Raw genomic sequence first — 22978 nt, 5'->3', positions numbered from 1 at the left:
GAACATTAGCAATGGATGTTGAATATGCCATTATTAAACAGTTTTTTGACACCTTTTTGTTTATCCAAATGGTTTTGGGTATGTTAGCAAGGAAAAAATTGTGCAAATTAGTGACAGCACTCTATCGGCTGAAACAAGTGCCCAGATAATGGTACATCAAAATTGATCACTTTTGATTAATTCAGAATTCATGAGAAGTCCCGATCCCAATCTTCACATTGAAAGTTTATTTAAGGTTGCTTGCAAAAAAAGCTTGAGTGCAAATTAGTGAAAGCACTCTATGGAATAAAGCAAGCACCAAGAGCATTATATGCCAACCAAAATTGGTAGTTATTTGATTGATTTGGGATTCACGAGAGTAGTACTAATCCAAATCTTTACTCCAGAAGTTCAGTGAATTATATATAATATACATTCTTATTGTTTGTGGGTGACTTAATCATCACAAGAAGCAAGACCAGCAGTACTAACAAAGTTAAATAAGATCTCCACTCTACTTTCGACATTACAAACTATGGATCTCATGAACTACTATTTAAAGGTTAAATTCTTGCAAACATATGGAGTGTATGCAATTGGACTACCTGAAAAAATTGTGATAACAGTTTGTAAGCTAATGATGACCCTATGGAGTCTTGCTTGAAACTGGCAACCTCAACTGATTTTGTTCGGCATTGGCAAATCACTTGCTTGAAAATTGGAGTGTAACCTAATATATAATCCTTCCACTAGGCTTGATATTCCCTTTGTTGTTAGCTATCACAACAAATTCCTTAGTAAGTACAATGCTGATCATTGGAGGACAGCAAAGAATTAAGAGTACTTGAAAGACAAATTGGATAAGAGAATTTTGTATAATTTTTCTAACAATTTCCAGTTGATTATGCATGTTCAGATCCAATCAATCAATTGATGACAGGAAGTCAACTATAGAATATATATTTACAGAGAACAAATTGGCTAAGCAAAAATAAAAAAGGTCCTTGCTTTGTCATTGATAGAAGCAGAGTGCAACACTTTTCTTTTGGCTGCTTCTAAGGTATTTTGGCTGAGTAGGATATTGGCTGATTTGCAATTACATTAGGATCAGCCAACAGGTATATTTCACAAATATTGAAGTGCATATTTCACAAACATCATCTCCATTTTATAAGTTTTCTGATTAAAATAAGGAGTTGTTAGGCTGAAATGGTGTCTCAGGAGCAAGATGCGGATACATTTACAAAACCTTTTGTTGAAATGTATATTAAATTAAGGGATAAAATTTTCAAGCTTTCATATATGACCATTAAGGAAGGTGTCTAAAATTAATTTCTCCTGGCTTTTAGTCTCATCTATCTATGCACTTGTAATCTTCTTCTACCATTATACCTTATGTTCATTTCAAGATTTTGACTAATCAATGTTTCTCCATTTAAACATTGCATTTCCCAAAACCTTCTGAAGTTCTATTATCATCCATCTTCCTACAATGCGTCCATCATCCTCATTTCATTACCACAAGAAAGAAGACTTCCTTGCATGGAAGACAAATATGTGTTTATTGACACTCTATACACGTCAAGAAAAGTTCTGAAGAACCTTCTTGCCTAGTCACTTACTTTTTAACAGTCAATAACATTAGAAAGCCTTTTCTAAAATGTATACTAGGCTTTACTAGCAAAGCAACAAAGGTGAGGTGAACCCACTTGAATTCATCAAGTATGATGTAATTGTTTAATTCAAGATTTGACTGCCTCTTATTTATCTGAAACAGCATTCAAGATTTCAATCTATCTAAAGAGTAATAGAAATTTATTGTATCCACCAAAGAACAGATCAAATATTGCTGATAGGAGAACAGTTCCTAAGTCAGCTAGTGATCATCATGGCAGTGGCTGGACTCTCCCTTTACATGGCTCTTTGAAGAGGAAATTTGATGAGGCTGCTCTTGGAAATCTTGGTCTTGCTGGGGTTTCTCACTGAAGGTGTTTTGCACTTCCTTGGGGTCAAAAAAGAATGAACCGAAATGAGAAGATATGATTTATGGTCTCTATTTGGCCATCTCTATTCAACGCAAAAGCTGGTGATTGAAGGTGATTCAAAGAATGGCATTGATAGGCTTTCTCATGGTTCATGTCCTAATTGGCAAATACATGGCCTTTCGGAGGCTAAAGATCTATGCACCTATTTTAATAATGTTGGTTTGTTCATTGTTACTAAATTAATAATAGCATTCCTGACATTCATGCCAATTGGGGTCTTGATCAAGTGCCCTTTTCTACCTTGGTTATGTGGCAGGGCCTTAAGAAATATGCTGGTAGTACACATCTACAAATGCCATCATCAACCAGCCTTTCTTCCCAACAGTACCACATTAATTATGTTGGTGTAAGATTGACTTGTATTTAAGTTGTCCATTGAATATGCCACGTGTGGCTTATTTCATTGTATTTGTTATGACTTCTCCAACTGGCAACGGTTCCTTAAATGTGATAGCTCACCCATTCCTTGTGTGGTATTTGCAGTTCGTTCTTCAAGAACATGTGGTTTTGTTGTTTGGCAAGAGATTGTGGTGACATATGTGGTGGCAGAAAGAAAGACCATATTGCAAGGAAAGATTTCTAACCATAACCTCAGGAAGATTTTCCACTATCTATATATGATGTCATTCAATCTAGTGAAGACTGTTTTAGGGATAAAATGTGGAGAACGGTGGGTCTTTGCATCACAAGTAAACTATAATAGAAGATTTCCTAGTAAAATTGGGAACATCGTGCCAACAAAGGATTCTTGTATGTGAGTGGTGTTGGAATTGGTAGACCCAAATTGCAAGAACTCGTTGGAGGGGGTCGTAAACTCTGTGACAATCGCACCCATTGTTGTTGTAGTTGGTTCTATTGATGAATAAGTTTGCTATCCCAAGTCCAACAGCTCGCAGAGGTTAATTGATCTATTGTGTGCCATTCCTTCTGCCTGGATTTGAGAAATGTTATTCAACACCAAGTTGCGTCTCATACTGATTGGTTTTCTTAATGTCACTATATCTTTCACCTTGCCTAACTTAAACAAAAATAAGGTTATTCAAGTGTTGAGTTAGGAGAAGATTCACCTGTCCAATTATTGGCATTGGTTAACAAGGATCAAGCCTCTCACATTGATCTCTTTGCCAATGTTGGTTAGTCCTCAATCGGAGTCTATTAACTGGGAGTCTACAAATTAAGATGCTTGATATAATAAGCCAGCAGTCTAACATGGAGGAGTTGATGCTGGTAGTCGGTAGGTCAGCATGGGAAACTACACTCTTTTGTCCCAGTCTTTTGTAACTTATATTTTTTAGGATCATGATGATATTTAAGCTTGGCTCTCATTTATGGTCATATATTGTGCAGTCCAGGATCAGGCACCCAATGAAGGGCAGCCACACCATATAAATCACCCAGATCTGCTAGACAATTTGCATTATGGAAACGATCACAATGCACTGATTTACATAGAAATCCCACACATTCCATTGATATATTAAAAAATAACCTCCAACAGACAATCCCAAAATTAAAACTCATAAGTAAACCAAAAAAAAAAGGAAAAATCAGCAGTCAATGCTTGCAGCCCCCAAGGCAACAAGGCAAAAAATCAGATCAAGCACATTATATTGCCAAGGCACAGGATACAAGCATCTGAAAGTTATGTCCACATTAAACCTGAGCAAATTATCAATTACTAAGAGCACAGATCTGAAAAAATTACATTGCCAAAACTGAATTAATAAAATATCTTGAAGTTCAAAATCCAGTAACAAACCTGCATGCAAATGTTCGTACACCATTATGGACTAGATATTCTCCAGATGTTCTGTCAATATCTGGTGGATTAACAAGATAACGACTTGGAAGCTTTAATTCTCCATCATACTGAAGCATTCCTGCATAGTGAACTTTGGGGTATCGAACTCGATCAAACTTGTCAAAATCTTCATATTCGAATGCTTTGGCAACCATAGTCATACGATCTGCACGAAAATTGATGGTTACTACCGCATCTCCATCGAGAATGGGCCCAACTGCTTTATTATTTTCATCTACTATGACGAAGGGAGGCAGGTATTGATCACTAGCTTTAGGTTCTTGTCTAAGTTTTTTGACAGCTTCCACTGCACTCTTAAATTTATAGGGCGCCTCTCCCAAAACCTGTGCATCCCAGCCTCGCTTGACTACACCCCAATCATTCTGCAAGAAAATGATCAAATTTCTTGAGGCAAAGCAATGATATGTCTCCAGAGTTCACATGACAAGCCCAATAAACAAAATGAAGCTAATTTTTCAGCTGACGCAAGCTACCTCTCATCACTGAAAATTTTCAAAGCAAGAAGATCTTTCAAGGTATCATGTGCTTGCAAATTATCAACATAGAAACTTCTGTGATGCAATAGAAAAACAAGTCAAATAAAAAGAGTATCATGTATACCTCATAACGATCCATTGTGACATACATGCGACCACCACCAGAGGCAATCTGTGCATCAACGCCCTCTTTACATAACTCAGCAAGATCCTTTTCTAATGTCTCAACAAAACCAACACTAGATCCATCAAGACAATCACGACCATCAGTGAGGATATGCACCCGGATTCTTTTGGCACCATTCCTAGCAGACCCTTTCAAAAGCAACTGCAATAGCAAATTGTGAAAAAAAATACTACAGAAAGTACAAAGACAGCTAAAAGCCTAAAAGTGCCTAAGCCTCAGACATACAGAAAATAAGCAAGTTTCCTATCTTAAAAATCTTCAAGGCACATTCAGTTAGCAATGCTCTCATATATATGATTACCTGCAACTGATCTAATCGTGAATGAACACCACCATCACTCAAAAGGCCAATGAAATGAAGTGTGCCTGTTTCAAAGCATTCCTTGATGTACTTGAACCCTTCCCCATTGTAGAGTTTTCCCGATTCAAGAGCATAATCTACTAATTTAGCCCTGCTCTACATCATCAATTCTTCAGTATTATATAAAAGCACAAAACTAAAAACTAGCATACTTATATTTTAAAAAATATATCTAAAATACACCAAGAGATATCAATTTAAATTATAAAGAGACATATAAGAATACTAATACTAAATATAAATCCCATTAACAAATTTTCTATCACTAAAAAAAAATGATATTTGGACAAAATTTAAATTCAATAAATAAATTGAAATAAATTTGACTATTGCAAATTTATACCAAATATAAATCCCATTAACAAATTATCTATCACCAAAAAATAAATCTTAATTAAAGTGGACAAAATTTAAATTCACTAAAAAAATTGAAAATATATCTGACTATTGAACAATTTTTTTGATATTTAAATTTTTTAATAAATTTAATATAATTTTTTGAATATTATAAAAATAAACAAATCTATCAATATAATTAAATTCAAACATATATTAATAATTAAATTGAGTATTAATTGAAAAAGTTTTGCATTAAATTGAGTATAAATTGAAGAAGTTTCGCATTACCTTCATACAATACGCATAATATGTAATAGACAAGATAATTTTTTATTGAATTGAAGATTCAAAAACATTCAAATTATAAAGTGGACTAAAATCACTTTAATCTACCTCTCGTGTTATTATATTTTGGGATGAAAGAAATATTACTAACAAGTAATTGGTTAAAATATGAATTGTATTTACAGAATGATTAATAGATCATTATAAAGAATTACAACAATGATGTTTCTAAAAAGAAACAGTCGTAAAATAGAAACAAACAAAATAAAACTCATTTTTACAAAATATTACATAATTGACCATTAATTAATAATATATAATATTATTCTAATACCCTCCCTTAATAGTCAATCTATTAACAACACCAAGCTGCCCCTTGAATTTAGCAAACTTATCTGGGCTGAAAGACTTGGTGAGAATATTTGCAATCTGATCTGCAGTTGGAACATACTGCAACTGAACTGAGTTGTCTTCAACAAACTTCCGAATAAAATGACAATGAGTTTCCACATGATTGGTTCTTTCATGGAAGACGAGACTCTTGGCAAGTTTGAGAACTCCCTGATTATCACAGAACAAGGGAGTCAGACCTGCTTGAGATATTTGCATATCGGCAAGCATCCAACGAAGCCAAACTGCCTCACAAGCTGCCTTAACTACTCCTCGATACTCTGCTTCCGTCGTGGAGAGAGCCACTGTCTGCTGTTTTTACTAGTCCATGTGACTGCACCAAATCCCAAACTAAACACATACCCAGATGTTGATTTCCTGTCATCAACCAAACCTGCCCAATTTGAGTCTGTGAAACCACTGAGTCTAGGATCGTGACTCCTAGTGTAAAGAAGTCCATAATCAAAAGTACCCTTCCCATAACGCGGCACATGCTTCGCTGCTACCCAATGATCAGCCTTGGGGGCTGTCATGAAGTGTGAAATGTAGCTCACTGCAAAACTGAGATTAGGTCTAGTGGTAGTGAGATAGACTGCAATAAACACTACTTCTGCCCAAAACTTCTTAGGAACATTTTTGTGTTCCAACATAGACCTAGCCATTTCTGTTAAGGTGCGGTTGTGACGTTCTACAACACCGTTCTGTTGAGGGGTGTATGGTGTGGTTAACTGACGTTTTATGCCATGTGTATCACAGAAAGTGAAGAAAGCAGTAAAACAAATCTCCCCCCCATTATCAAACCTAAGAGTAATAATATAACAACCAGACTCTTTTTCTACTAAGGCCTTAAATTTCTAAAATACAAGAAACACATCTGATTTCTGTCTAAGAAAATACACCCACATTTTTCGACTGAAATCATCAACAAAAAGCAAGAAATGCCTGCACCCAGCAACAGAAGGTGTATTCATTAGACCACATACATCAGCGTGGACCATCTGTAGTACCTTAGAGGCTCGACATTAGTCACCATCCTTGAATGGTGTCTTGTGCTCCTTACTAGCCTGACAAGCTTCATAAACTCATTGATTCTGGGTTTGAATTTCAGGTAGGCCATGTACTAAATCTTCTCGAACAAGTTGAGCAAGGTCGTGAATGTTCACATGACCATATCACCAGTGCCATAGACTGGTGATAGAGGAGGATTTAGCTGTGAAAGCATGCTCAAGAGAATCACCCGTATCCACAAGTCTGTATAGACCATGATCCTTGATGCCAACAACTACAGTAGTGCGAGATGCACAATCAATAATCGAACACTTATGTGAGTTGGATACCACATCAAGCTGAGGAGAGTGCTGCATAATCCAACTCACGGAGAGATGGTTCGATTCCATGCCAAGAACGTAGTATACAAACATAAGATTCCTCCCACCAGACTGTATCTGAACGTTTCCCTTACCGACAACAGTATACTCTTCACCTCCTCCAAATATGAATGAATTAGTATAGGAAGAGAATTATGTAAACCAAACACGCCTGTGAGTGAAAAGTCGAGAAGCACCAGAATCTATATATCAAGCAGAAGACTTCACATGGTCTACAGGTTTTTTAGCCATGAAGGTGTAAAAGGCACTCTTTTTGCTCTATGTGCTCAGTGACATTGGCTTTAGGCTAAGACCTTCCCTGCTTCCGTTGTTCGGAAGCTATCCAATTGCAACAATCCTTGATCATATGGCCATATTTATGACAGTAGTTGCATTGAACCTTCTTCTTCAAACCATCTTGAGGCTAACTGGAGCCCTTCTGCTAAGATGACTGAGATGAATGAGATTTGCCTTTATCCTTGTGAAAGGATTTTGGCTTCAAAGGCTTGCTCTAAGGAGGACAAAGTGGCACTGCTACCAAACTATTGTTTCCAACAATCCTGTTGTAGAAGTTTGGGGCATAACTCTGGAAATTTCAAATCAACATTCGTTGAAGTAATGTTGAGAGTTTCTATAAAGTGCTCGTAGGATTTAGGCAGACTCTTCAAGGTGATGACTACCATATCCTCTTCCTCCATTTTACGACCAATAGCTTCGAGCTGATATCGAATGGCCTTGATCTTTGTGAGATGCTCCTGTAAGGGCGGACATATGTTAATCCATCATGATGGAGAACAACTAGTTCTTTAGGAAGAACGCTCAACTTTTGTCGAACCTCTCATGCAATTCCTTCAGATGCTTCCAGAATTTTTATGCTCACTTGCCAAAAGGAATCTGAGGCAACTAGTCATTTGTGACAAAGAGCTTGAGGAGCATAACAACTTCCTGACTCCGCTCATCAAACTTGTCATGATCTGGTCCGGTTGTGGTAAGACGAGACTCTTTTCCCAAAATAATCATCAAGGCGACGATATTTGAAGATTGTCAGCATGCGCTGCTTCCAAGAGTTATAATTCTTGTAGTTGAATCTCTGACTACCTTCCAACATTAATTTGGTCAATGAAGCCATCTTGCATGCTTCCCAATGCACGAAAAACAAAAATCAAAGAGGCAATAGCACGAAATCCGAGGCAAGAATCCCAATGCAAAAAACGAAGGCAGATGCAATACGGACTTCAAAAAACAAACGAAGTACGGTTGGCACGAATTTCAAGAAAAAATTTCGACTGACCCAGAGAAATTTGATGAAAACCCAAAAAACTACTCAAAAAGACCACAAAGAATTTGTGGTATAAATTTTATTCCAACCAAAAAATTTGAGGGTTTTAATAAAACCAACTGAACCCTAGCCACCAAAAAAACAGAGCCACAATGAAAAAATGCAGATAAAATCCTAGTCCACCAAACACAAATCACCTAGATCGCGTGGGTCATAGAAAATGTTAAGCGCGAAATACAAAAATGCAGAAAGTCTTAAAGGAGCCGTCGCAGGTTGCAGGTCGCAGACGAAATTCGCAGAAGCAGAAATCGCAGGTAAAAACCACCAAATCCATCGTTTCAAAAACGTGGGTTTTAGAAGACCCTAGGCAGAAAATGAGAAGAGTGCGAGAAATTGCGCAAAAATCCGTTGCACCAAGGTAACAAAAAATACACGAATCACGTCACGTTGCTTCGGATTGAAAAAAATGGCACTGAAAAAAAATGATCTCAAGCCCAAACAATGTCGCGATTTAAAAAATCATGTAGAGAAGTGGTCACGAGAGGTTGCACGATTAACACAAAAAACAAAAACAAAAATCGTGCTGAAAATCACACGCGAAAATCAAATCACACGAATTAAAATGAAGATTGCACAACTGAGAATAAACGGCACTTGCATAAGGGTTTTGAACAAGCCCGAAAAATCTTTTTAAAAAACTTTGAAAAAATAAAAAATTTATATTTCAGCTCTGATACCATATTACTAACAAGTAATTGGTTAAAATATGAATTGTAATTACAGGAATGATCAATGCATTATTATAAAGAATTACAACAATGATGTTTCTAAAAAGAAACAGACGTAAAATAGAAACAAACTAATTAAAACTAATTATTTACAAAATATTACATAACTGACCATTAATTAATAATAAATAATATTATTCTAATAAGAAAAGCATAATACCTTATTGACAAAATCTACTACTCTAATTTTATTATTAAATTGATTCTTTACAACATTTCTATAATTTTGCTTAGAGGTCATGGACTGATCCACACATACTCCATTCACATGTGACAAAAGCAAACATCCCCTACCATTTCTATCAAACAAAACTACATTGATAAGATGAGAAGAAAGTTTATTCAATCGATAGGCATCTTTGAAACTGAGACAAATGCAAAATTGATCTAGTATTGTACCCTTTGCTCCATCTAGAGCCAAACTCAATGCCACAGATACGAGAGAAAACAACATTCTTGTTTGCGCTTACTTGTAATGCTTCCTTTGAAAACTCAAGTGATAAATTTCTTTGACTATGAATTGAAGATTTGATATTCATTGCTCTTCAATTCAATGTATACTGAATATAGTATCCTACAAAATAGAATTGTGCATCTATAACTTGACCCAATAAGAATTAAAATAAAAATAACCAGAAATATAAACAATTTGAAAGTAGAAGATGTCAATCAAAATTAAAAAATGTAAAACAAAATTAAAATCATAATCTAGGATGCAAACCTCAAAATCAATGCACTTTAATGATTGACTTCAATAGACTAGATTTACATAAATTTGATTGTATGGAAATGTTGAATAATGATCTTATTTTTAGATTTTTCTAGGGAAAATCAAATCAAAGATGGAGATGAGGCCAAGGATCTGAATTAGAAAATGTAAGTTTGTCATTTCAAAGTGATAAGGAGATAATGATGAGTTATTTAACTCAATTGATAATAATTATGAGGATATTCTATCTTATTTTAAGTTTCAAAAAGGAAAATATATATTATATATATAAAGAATTAATAATATAATAATTTATTTTTTCACTATTCCATTTGAATAATATAATAGTATAATTTATAATACTGATATATGTCATTTCATAATATTTATTATAAAAAATATTAATTTCAAAATTTCAAAATTTATTTTATAAATATTTTTTAAATGTGAATTTAGAAACATATTTTAATTACTTTTAGGAAGGATAATCAAATGTAAGATGACAGATCATCTGAAGCATGAAAAATTTTCTGATTGAATTGAAAAGCTCACCTCACTCAAAAAGTTAATACTCACATAGCAGTAAAAATATATTTAAATATTTTAATCTCTGCAAAGAGACAGATAGTATTTCCCTACAGATGCAATGTTTACCATTTTTCCCTATAGATTATAAACCTATTACTAAGCAACCCTTCAATGTGAAATTCCTGCAATTTTCGCAATCTTTCCCTAAATATTATATACTTATTACTAGGCAACTTTTTTTTGTGAAATTCCCTCTTTCTCATAATTCTCAGGGGAGTGGCCACCCCTGAGAATTAGACTCCAGTGGAGACATTGGAAGACAGAAAAAATCATTACACCCAAATAAACAATCTGTTTGAACAGTTAAAAACAACTGCAGACAGTCTGAACATTTTTGGCCATCTTCAACTATCAAAATGGTTTAAGCACGAATAGCTAACCCGTAGTTGTAGTACTGGATATGATATCTGACACAATACTATAAAAATTTAAGATGTCTTAATAGTATGATACAGATATGACAAGATAGAGAAATTATAATATACATATATTTAACTATTTACAGATCTAAATGCATAGAACATAACATTAAAAGTATTTCTCTCTATATATTTTCATTTTTATATTATAGTTATTATTATATTTATTTTGTTATCATATTTGTCTTTAGCAATTTAAATATTTATTTTGTTATATTATATTTATCTTCAGTGATTTAAAATGCTTGTGAGCCATTAATGCAGACATGGTTCCAACTATACACCCAATTGTGCAAACAAAGAAGACAACTTGAGCTTTCACTAATAAGGTAGTTAGGGTTTCAAACCTCTAAGAGAACCCTGGCCATTATTGCTGAGGATAGTTACAGTTTGCAAGGGTCATTCCTCCATACCTCCCAAGCACATTTCCACACACATAAGCATAATTACAAGCAGAATTCACAAGGAAACTGCATTCCATTGGTTTAAGACCACTTCAACAATATCAAGCTAGTTCGACTTGTAGGTTATTTTTATAACCAGTGTGTTATGGCTATGAAATCGATATTTCAATTCTTAAGGCAGACTATTATGTTTCATATTGTAAATGAAGGGTTCTACACATTTATCTCATTCGTGATCCCTACTTTTTAATTTGGGTATTTTGTGAATTAAATTTTCCCTTTAAATATGTTATCAATCTATCTTTTGTTCATAAACTCAATAGTGTAATATAGAAGACATTTAATGTTATTGTGTAAATGTAAAAGAGGAATTTTCTAGGTTTGCTAGGTTTGGGAGAATAAAGTAGGGTTTTTCATTTTAAAGTATATTATCGAAGTCTAAAGCATAATACAAGGTCAACAATGTTGTTGTGAAAACATTATCACCATCTAGAGCTTCTAGGCTATGGTTTTATAAGCATTTATATCCCAAAGTAGAAAAAGCCAAAATATTTGCCTTGGTGTTTACATTTTAAAAGAACCTGATTAAACATATTTAAATTTGTCAGCAAATATTTGCATAATATTTATTGGGGTCATTACAATCTTAACTCTTGTGAAAAACGGGATCTTGTTCATTTGCCCAAAAGAAGGAAAGCTAGTGGTCCCAAATGAATTATCTACAATTAGGTTTCTTTTATTCATAGCTACTGCAAATGATTTTGAAATCGAACAAATGGATGCTAGAATTGCATTTTTGCATGGGGATCTAGAAGAGGAAATTTATAAGCAACAACCTAAAGGTTTTAATGTAAAAGGGAAAGAACACATGGTTTGCAAGTTGATACAATCTATTTATGGTTTGAAACAATCACCCTAGATGAGGTAACAAAGATTTGACTCATTTGTATTGAAGTTGGGTTTTGTAAAAGGCAAAAAGGATTATTGTATTTACATTAGATGTATTCATGATTACGTTCTAATTATTGCCTTGTATGTGGATGACAAGTTATTTTTCAACAACACCAAGGGTATGATTAGTCCATTGAAAATCATCTTCCAAATGCATTGAGTGACAGATTTGGGGACAAGAAGATAGATATTGAGGATATCAAAAGCCATGTGAAAAGTTATGTTAATTAAACAAAAAAAGATGTATAAGGAAAATCAATCAAGGAGAAGGTGACATCATTTTTCTGAAGATGTTTTATATTATTGCTCCTTGTGGAGCTTGAATCTTGGTTCAGCAACCTGAGGACAAACTCTCAAGGATTGAAATTAATAGAAAACCCCTTATTTTCCATCACTGAGTTATTTACAGAAAACATTCTTAAGAGGATAAGTTCTAAATTTTTTGAGATACATTCTAAGTATAAAATCTGAATTATATAATATACTATTAACCTACAATTGCTAGGTTAATTACATTCTTAAAATTGCAACTATTATTGTGAGTTGGGGTTTATTATATTCAAAGAAAAAGGAAATTTTTAAAGGGGGCATTACATGCACTAAATATTAGCCAGTATCGCTTAGGTATTCTGTGATTATTTTAAATTGTAAGTTGGTCAGCTTTCGGCCAACACTTTTCAGTTAATCTTCCTCTATCGACATTCTTACTCCATATGCTCTCACCTTGCCAGTTCTGGGAACTGAGTGATCAAAAATGATAGAATTAAGTTGATTGCAAAAAAAATTACTAGAATTTTAGTTAATGTCCTATAAGGGTTATTGCGTAGAAAACCATGGGAACCTAGAAATCATTATTTGGGAAAAGGCCAACAGAACTACATACAAGTAATGCCTCATGAGAAGGAAGAAGCGGAACCAAAAGTAGATCAATGTGAAACTAAATAAACTAGTAGACTTATATTTAAAAAATATATGTAAAATATGCCGAGAGATATCTTATAATAGAAGAGAATCATCTGTAAAATAAATGTTCTTCTAAAATACTAAACAACAAGAATACAAATCTATTAAAGTCCTGCATGCAAAAAGCTGTGAATCTAGCTAGAGACAAGTGGCGAGGGTTCTATTTTATTTGGAGTAATAAAATAACACCTCCACAACATGGCATATTTCATGCATTTACCCGTCATTTGCATGTCAAATTGTTTCAAAAATGGATTTTTGTTTACGGACATTTTGATGTCATTGTAGATGCCTCTCGGCATAAAAATAAAAGAAGGTGAACATTCAAAGTGCACACTTGTAACAATGTCAAGTGCTCCTAAATACCATCATTTTAGTTAATGTCCTATAAGGGTTATTGCATAGAAAACCATGGGAACCTAGAAATCATTATTTGGGAAAAGGCCAACAGAATTACATACAAGTAATGTCTCATGAGAAGGAAGAAGCGGAACCAAAAGTAGATCAATGTGAAACTAAATAAACTAGTATACTTACATTAAAAAAATATATGTAAAATATACCGAGAGATATCTTATAATAGAAGAGAATCGTCTATAAATTAAATGTTCTTCTAAAATACTAAACAACAAGAATACAAATCTATTAAAGTCCTGCATGCAAAAAGTTGTGAATCTAGCTGGAGACAAGTGGCGAGGGTTCTATTTTATTTGGAGTAATAAAATAACACCTCCACAACATGGCATATTTCATGCATTTACCCGTCATTTGCATGTCAAATTGTTTCAAAAATGGATTTTTATTTACGGACATTTTGATGTCATTGTAGATGCCTCTTGGCATAAAAATAAAATAAGGTGAACATTCAAAGTGCACACTTGTAGCAATGTCAAGTGCTCCTAAATATCATCATTTTCAAGTAAGGGGGGGCACAATGATGTCCTAATGGGCAGTGAAGCAACACAAAATTTCGTTGATGAAGGATTAGTTGCTAGAAGAGGTTACAAACAGAAGATTTCAACCAATCATTATAGTGGTTGATGGCTTTACCATTCCATGCACAAAGAAAATTCAACAATTGGACGTTCCACTAGATAGACACAAAATGCAAGATGACTTCAATGTGGGGACATAGGAGAAACCAATGTGGTCTTAGGAGTGCAATGGCTACACTCTTTGGGAGAGTTTACTCAAAATTATCAAACTATGGAGTAAAGGTTCAAATTAATTAAATTTTATTATTTCTGGAGACTGAAACCGAGGGGCTGGACAAAACCCTAGTTCCTCCAAAGGGGTGAATCAGTTACTCCAAAGGGATGGATTCGCAACAGAGTCTACATCACTATAATGTCCCCAATTTTTAAAGTGGCAATTTATTAAATTAATTTTTATTAAGTTTTCAAAATAAATAAAATGTTCAAACAATGACTTAATATTAATTATTTTAATAACAACAGTACAATAAAATATTATTATGTCACTTTATTGATTATATTTCTCCAAATTAATTTAATAACAATAAAATATTATTATATCACTTTATTAATTATATTTCTCCAAGTCGACCTATCTTCTAGATACTTCCCCAATACCTTTATAAGGGTGTTCCTAGTGATGCTTTTGATTTGATAAATTTTATATGATTTCTGGAGACAAAAACCATCAAGAGTTCAATAGAAGGGCTGCACAAAACTCCTATTCCTCCAAAGGGATGGATTCACAATGGAGTCTACAGCAGTGCCAAATTTATAACGTCTTCATAGAAGACAAATTTGCAAAAAACAAAAGTATTTGCTGAATAAGGTATTTATATCTGAATTGGAGAAAAAAGGAATATTTAATTCTGAGCCTTATAAGTCCATAGAAAATGTATGTATATGATACATCTTTGATGAGAGTTTAATTTGGGATTTATAATTAATGTGTTATCTGCAGAATATCTAAAGGAATTTGATTTTATAAGGGTTGGATATTTAAATGGACTGTGGCAGTTAAAGTGATTGATATTTATTGTCTCCAGCTAATGAAACAAAATGAATAAATATTCATTTGGCTTTTATTTATCAGGTGATAAGTATTCCTATCTGCCGCAGAAATAGGAGACACTAATTTGAAGGCATTGATTTATTAACGGATGGTGGAAATATAATATTCTTGTGAGGGCATTATTTTAATATTCAATCGAAGGCTCCAACCTTTCTAACATTTGGCAATTAATCTTTCTAATGTTCAGCGGGATGCTGATAGTTGCCATGCGGGACAGTTCAGTAATGGTAGGAGTTAGTGGAAGACTTAATTTTGTCAGCCAAGATTCTTCACCTTCTATGAATTCGAAAGAAGCCTTTACAACAATAAACAATTCTGGAGATTAAGTGCTCAATGTCGTGGATAAGAGTTTCAAATGGCCTCTGTTATATTTTAATGCTCGAGTATGAGCACTCAGACAGGGATTGCGTTAGAATCAACCTAGAGGTGATTACCTATTAATTTCAACGAATTCCAAATGCTGAGAATTAATACCATATATCGTGGAACATCAGTGTCTCTGGGAGGAAGGTCTTCAGCAGTCGTGAATATCTCTCTGTGACGGAACGTCTCTGTTATCGACTGTTCAATAGTAGTGGCTATTATGTTCCTGTTAGTTTTGAAGGCATAATTTTATAGTCACAGGACTGGGAAATTCTGAGTTGTTAAAGGTCAGATATCTCATTGAATTCTGGTTGTGAGGAAATTGTTCAACATCCAAATTTACAATTGATTGAAGACAAGCAATCTTAGGAAGGGCAGACTGTAATGCTCCCCTCCTTAATTTTGTATCAAGAATGGTCTATGTGCTAACTGCAAATCGATCTCTACAGGCTTGTCCATAAAGGGAAAATAGAAGCCAATCAGCATTCACTAAATTTCATTAAACAAAACAATTTCCTAAAAAGTTTGTATGACTATTCAAGGAGCAATACCTGTTTAAAGAATATTTAATATTAATTACATTTAGTTAATTGAAGATACGATGAGTTGTGTCCCTTGGAAGGAAAGGGTATAAAGGGAGTTCCAGAAAGGAGAATTGAGGACTTACAAATACAATTTTATATTTTACATATCTGGTTTTATCTCCCCTGGATCATAGATTGTGTCTTAATAGCCCGAGGACAAAACCCCTCTAGGCCTGAAAATTAAACGACAAAAAACCCTTTTTCCCCTTGCTAGGTTGGTGGCAAAACCCTTGACTCAAGCAGATTTGAAGTTATTTACCGAAGGCATCCAATTGCATTAAATTGTTGCAAAATTAAATAAAATCAACAATCCTACAAGAACAAATATCTGATATCAACTTGAGAAAAAAATTGGACTTAATTATATTTAAGGAAAAATTTTAAAAAAATCTAAAAAAAACATTACAATCTTGTAAAGTGTTGTACTCATGTGGTTTGCTGTTTTCTACTCAAAACCTTTGATGGTATTCTACAAATTAAGAATTCTAAGTTGGATGGTAATTCATGAACAAGCAAACTTAATTTCAGATATGTAAACTTAATTTCAAATTTCCATACTGTAGTAGTTTACCTTTTACTCCCAACAATTAATAATTACTTTATATTATTAAAAATGGTAACAAAATTTTAAATACATTCTGCTGTAGAGGATATTTTCCAATGTTTAGCCTCCCAATCTTGTGAACCAATCCACATACTAGACCTCAACTTGGAGTCCAATAATGGTCTCCCCCTCAGCCACAAAACATGTTTTTATACCCGGGTTCAAGGTAAATCATAAGCCTGCCTCCTCACGAAAATTTTTGGAGAAACCTCCAGGATTGTCTTTTGACGCTGCATGCGTGTTCAGCTTCATCCCTAGTAAGTATTCCCAAATAATTAAGGATTGTGTGTTTGTAAAATGTACCGATTGAAAAAACTAAAAAACCTATCAACTGTTACAAAAAGATATTGTTAATTTAGATACTTCTTATAGAAATTCTCAGATTCCATAAGAATATACTAAAAGAACAGAAAAAAATTCAATTTTTTATTTAAGATTTTGGTCCTAACAATTTCCAGCTGTGACATCAGCTTCCTGTTTAGATTACAAATATCGTATAATTTATTAGCTGTTTCCAAATATCACTAAAAGCTTCCATGTCTGGACAAGATCTCAAAGTCACAGCATGCTATACAAAGATAATTGGACTTGTCTCAATAGTTCTACAGCCTAATGCATTCTATAACGAACCTCCATGTTGGGAAACAATATTGTATCACCCAAGGTTGGTTAATAGCATGCTAGTTTAGATGTGTCACATACATGTGAATCTGTATCACATGAAAACTGTTTGTTATTGGTAGTCCTCGGGTCTAAATCCCAAAAAATTATCTTGCACCTTTAAGATAAATTCAAGTAGACAAGGAGAAGAGGAAAGAGCTATTATAAGGTAAAGGGATCGTCAAAGTATATTTCTTGATAGCATTTTAAAGATTTTCATTCAATGCCATCTATGCATTTTTCATGTAAATATCTTAATAACTTACCCTTGAGCAAATATCCTCCCAGCTCCAAGGGCATTATGCCCAACTTCACTGTTTCCCATGTCATCTTCCGTAGGGAGTCCAACTGCAGGTCCATGTGCTTTAATCAGCATCCATTTCTCTGGAGCTCCCTGCAAATGGAGAACTCATAAGCTTTCTATATATGCAAGCAATACAAAAATCTTGTGCACGAAATGCAAAATTAATTAGTAATTACAGATATTACAAGATAATAGCCGTAAGAGAATTACAGAAATTGTATGCATTGAATTTTAAACTGATAATAAGAAATAACTAGCAGCAAGCAAGTTGAATCCACTTTCTTTTGTAGTTGCACACTTGAAAAATACTACTCGGTAGGTTACATAAACAATTATAACCAGCCCTCAGATTGGACATCTCAATGCAAAAAGACACATAACATGTTCTTAAAAGCCTCACCCATGACAGCTAAAAAGGTAGGATGATTCCTTTTGGTGTTCAAGTTGCCTCATGCTGTGAGTAAAATGTATAAAAAATTATCAATAAAAGCTCCAATCAGAAGCACCATTTCTGTAAAGTATATTCCATATTCTAGTCATGGAAAGAAACTACAATGCATCTGCTACATTGAGATTTTCTGAGACCTTAAACTGATAATAACTAATAAGAAATAACTAGCTGCAGGCCAGTTGCATCCACTTTCCTTTGTAGATGCACACTTGAGAAATACCACTCAGTAGGTTACATAAACAATTATAACCAGCACTCAGATCGGGCATCTCAATGCAAAAAGATACATAACATGTTCTTAAAGACTCACCTGTGACAACTAATAAGATAAGTCGTAAGACAATTACTTTTGGTGTTCAAGTTGCCTCATTCTGTGAGTAAAATGTATAAAAATTCTAAATAAAAGCTCGATCAGAAGTCCCATTTCTGTAAAGTATATTCCATATTCTAGTCATGGAAAGAAACTACAATGTATCTGCTACATTAAGATTTTCTGAGACCTTAAAAAGTTCAGAAAGATCAAACGGCTGTGACCTTGAATTTAACTCATTATTTATATTAAACAGTGGAACAACAAACATAGGCTTCACGCAAAATTATGAAACCATATGCAATTGTTATATCATAAGGTGTGTTAAATACTGAAGCCTTTCAACTAAAATTATGGTTTTTGTGAGATTTGAATCATGAGAATTTTTGAGCCATGTGATGAATGCAATCATCACTTTGGGCCTTTTACCCTCTAGTCAATGAGGAAAGAAGCTAGAGGGTAAAAGGTGCAAAGCAGTGATTACATTCATCATATACCTCAAAAACTCACCTGGGTCAAACCCCACAAAAATGAGGAAATAGATTAGATTAGAGTATGAAAACCCAACGTGTCGTTCATGTTCAAGCTACAGCTCAAAAACTCAAAACAGGTCAAATCCAGATTCCACAAAAATCAAATCATACTATTCTAAAGTCAGCTTAAAAATTAATCATGATAAGGTTCTCACATCCAGGGAAATTTGTTATAAACATGATTAATCTGAAAAATTCTTGTTTGATTGTTAAACTAAATTTTAGTTATTACTACTCACAGACCACACAGATTACATGACATAAATTAAAAAATAGGAATAAGAGAATGGTAAGGTAAGGAAAAAGATGATTTAAATATCTCATTGTAATACAATGCTGCAAATAAAAAATGTAGACCACAAACTAAAAGTGTTCAATTTCAAATCTGCACACAAGGAGTATGAAGCATGGATGTAATTTATCAGACGATGTAAGTGCACCAAGCAAGCATATGATGAAACTGGAGTAACAATTCCACAGATAGTGGAAAAAATCTAAGTTACCGGGTTCACCCTTGGACCCCCCTGGTACCGGTCCTGGTTCGAACGGGTCTGTGGTTCAGGTCCGGTTTGGACTGGATTCGACCAGGGTTCAAAAAACCCAGAGGTGGTTCATCGTTGGTTGAACCCAGGTCGAACCCAGTCGAACCCAGGCGGACCCAGGTCGAACCCAGGCGGCTGGGCGGCCCAAAAAAGCAAATTATATGCAAAATTTATTTTTTTTTTAAATTCCGCCTACTAAAAAGTGAAACTTATATCCTAAAAGTGACTTCTACAACATTATATTCACACATTTCACCTCATTTGTGTTGCAAACATATGTTTTATGAGAGAAGGTTGAAGAAAGGGTGAACAAAATTTGGCTTCCAAGATCAAAGAGGAGTTGAAGACTGATGTTTGTTTTGTTGTTTATATGATGCTATGTGACATGCAAATTTTTAATTCATGCTTATAGGCTTCACAAATATCAATATATATATATATATAAAGAATTTACATGTTTTTGTACTAACAAACCCAAACGAACCCAAACCCCTTTTCAAAATTTTGCCGTATCGGCGTACCGGGTTCTTCGAACCCGAACCCGTGCCCGAACCCAAACCGGCAACCGAGGAAAAAATCAAAACATTAGACCGGTATAAAACATGTCAGACATCTGAATTTACATTTCGGTTATTTTCATGGAGCTGACGACCCTTTTCTGTCCATTAAGAATTAAGTTATAGTTTGTTCAGAAGAAGGTTTAAATGTTAAGCGGGGATAAAGGGGTATATAAGACATTTGAATATATATTTCAGTGTTTGACATGGAGCTGACGACCTTTTTTTGTCCATTTAGAATTTCATCTATAGATCATTCAGAAGAAGGTTTGGTTTCCCAAAAGAAATATATATAACGTTAGCAATTTCTGCAAAGTGCCGTCCTCGTTATATTATGTACTTATAGGCATATCTGTCTTGCTTAAAATTAAAAATCAAAAGAAATATCTGAAAAGGAAGGATATAGTAGAGGCAGCTACCGAACCATACAAAAAAACTAACAAACAACAAAAGACTTGTAAAGGGAGGATGGCTGGGCTTAGAATATTACAAAAGAAGACTTGTGAGCATGTAATGAATATTAATGATAATCAATACCCAAAATATAAAAATATAAGGTGTCAAAGTTGTCATTTCTAATTTTCTATCCATTTTGCAAACTCCCATCCAAGTTTCTAAATTGGCACATTTACAAAGGATAGAGCACATTCCCTGACAAATATATTAGTAAAAGAACAAAAAAGGTACAGATAAGAGCGTGAAATTGAGGCATAACACACCAAATGGATTTGCCCTGAAGCTTATAGGTAACCAACTGAGGAAGCATGGACACAGCCTACAAACCGGGCCTTGTTTGATGCAGTTAAAGAAAACTAAAACCAAGATTTACAGCCAGATCGAGGTATGAAATTGGTACCACTGTTAAAACAGAGAGAGTTTTCTAACAGCGTGAGCTGCATGGTCAGATCAAATCCAGAGGAAGTTAAAAAATAACATCTCAATCGGATAACTAATGTTCCCTGTGGAGCGCAAAGCCCCGCTACAACAAATAAAACCTCTACAACTTCAAAGCTTCCACAATCCATTATTACATTAAAGTGAAAAAATCGAGTTCGGGTAATTAAAAATCAAGACAGTGTGTGCTCGAAAACGTAGACTATAGAAATCATTCTCAAAGTTACATATTTCATTTAGTAAAACCTTATATAAAATCAAAATGTAATTTTGCGTTCAACGGGATGAGCTCCAGTGGTTTCAAAAAAGTCGGTTTTTGAACTTAAGGACGGGTAGAAATCCAATAAAACAACTCTTCCAAGCACCAAATGTATCAATCGTGAGTATCCCGAAGGTCACCCAAAAGAGAAAAATGTATCCTGCCCAAAAAGCAAAGACAAATAAGAACATTTTGAGGAACATAAAGATCACCTTCTTGAGCGAATCCATTGTCGGTGTCTCGGCAACATGAATACAGTTGTATTGATCGGGCTTCTCTTCGCCCCATCCGTCCAAAATAATGACAGCCAAGGGCTTCCCCTTCTCAAGCTTTGGATGATCTGCTAACTTCCAATCGATGCTGCCCATTCCTATTCTCCATATAAACACTTCATATCAAAATCTTTTCCGGCAAATACATTCAACAATAACAAAAGGGAGTTCAGGGTTTTGTTCACCTTACCGTCAAATTTCGAAGCCTTCACAGAAAACAATCAGGAAACACACAATCCTTCGGCTTGCGTGTTGAATTATATATATAAACCTTCTAAACCAAAAGTTACCATCTCCCGGTAAACGTGTGGCCGCAGTAATATCTAATACCACCGGCACGGCTCCATGAATTGACCAAGGTAAAAGAAAAATCGTTTTTTATAAATTCTGGAAAAAAAGAAATTGAGAATAAGGTAGCTTAATTCTGGCGCAGGTAGAGGCATGGAAAACGGCTGCGCGTGAGATCTGGGGTTCCTTCGACCCTTCAAATTTTCAACGCGAATGCGTTTTGGTTGCCAAATTTGACGGCCATTCCTTCCTGTCGGCCTCCAATAGCGAACGAACAGGATGAAACCCACACCAAACGGGGAGACACGTGTTTTGCAATTCTTCCGTAAAATACAGGAAGAACTAAATATTGCCTTGGTGGGTCCCAAAATAAATTAAAAAATAATTAATAATTAAACTTTCCGTGAGATGTGGGCCTTGCTGCCCTACGTTTTATTGTCCCACTATATTTGATATTTGACCTTTATTTCTATATATATGATTCTAGGAGGCATGAAGATATAGGGGAAGAGCACCAGTAGCCGTCATAGCTAACTTCGCGCACCCACAGATCTTAAACGGTACATCAGATTTTGAATTTATTTTTTTAGTTGTCTTCGTATGCGACTTAACTGTTTATAGCTATTGATCTGGCTTCTGGGTAGTAACGATGAACGTCGTGGAATCAGTTATGTGCACAAAGGTCAAAAAGTACACATTTCAAAGTGTCGCCTGATACCCAACTAAAGATGTTCCAGTAACCGTCAACTCAAAATCACTAGTACTTGTTGACAAATGTCCCAATAGTGGTGCACAAATGTTCCAATAGTGGTACACAAATGAGACAAATGTTCCAATAGTTATGCACAAATGGGCCAATTAATTACAAAAAATGATCGGCTATTGGTACAAAACAAATTTATTAATGGTGTTTTCACTATGACAACTAATGGGGGGTCAACATGACAATAAGGTGACAG

At 34.5% G+C, this 22978-nt stretch overlaps 1 protein-coding gene across 1 annotated transcript in view; it reads right to left on the bottom strand.

Annotated features, from left to right (window-relative positions):
• LOC131078431 (2,3-bisphosphoglycerate-independent phosphoglycerate mutase) overlaps positions 1–22229 on the bottom strand; it is a 38684-nt gene extending 16455 nt beyond the window's left edge. Inside the window, exons 1-6 of the mRNA XM_058016130.2 lie at positions 21922–22229; positions 21672–21829; positions 17876–18003; positions 4811–4961; positions 4447–4650; positions 3784–4208 (exon numbers count right to left, since the gene is read on the bottom strand). Of these exons, the coding sequence (XP_057872113.1) occupies positions 3784–4208; positions 4447–4650; positions 4811–4961; positions 17876–18003; positions 21672–21827 (1064 nt within the window). The 5' untranslated portion in view covers positions 21828–21829; positions 21922–22229. The remainder of the gene's footprint in view (positions 1–3783; positions 4209–4446; positions 4651–4810; positions 4962–17875; positions 18004–21671; positions 21830–21921) is intronic.
• Positions 22230–22978: the final 749 nt, after the last annotated feature.

The sequence above is a fragment of the Cryptomeria japonica genome, chromosome 7, assembly GCF_030272615.1.
Source record: "Cryptomeria japonica chromosome 7, Sugi_1.0, whole genome shotgun sequence".
NCBI lineage: Eukaryota > Viridiplantae > Streptophyta > Pinopsida > Cupressales > Cupressaceae > Cryptomeria > Cryptomeria japonica.
Note: the sequence above shows the minus strand (reverse complement) of the source record. Positions and strands in the feature narration are given on the sequence as shown.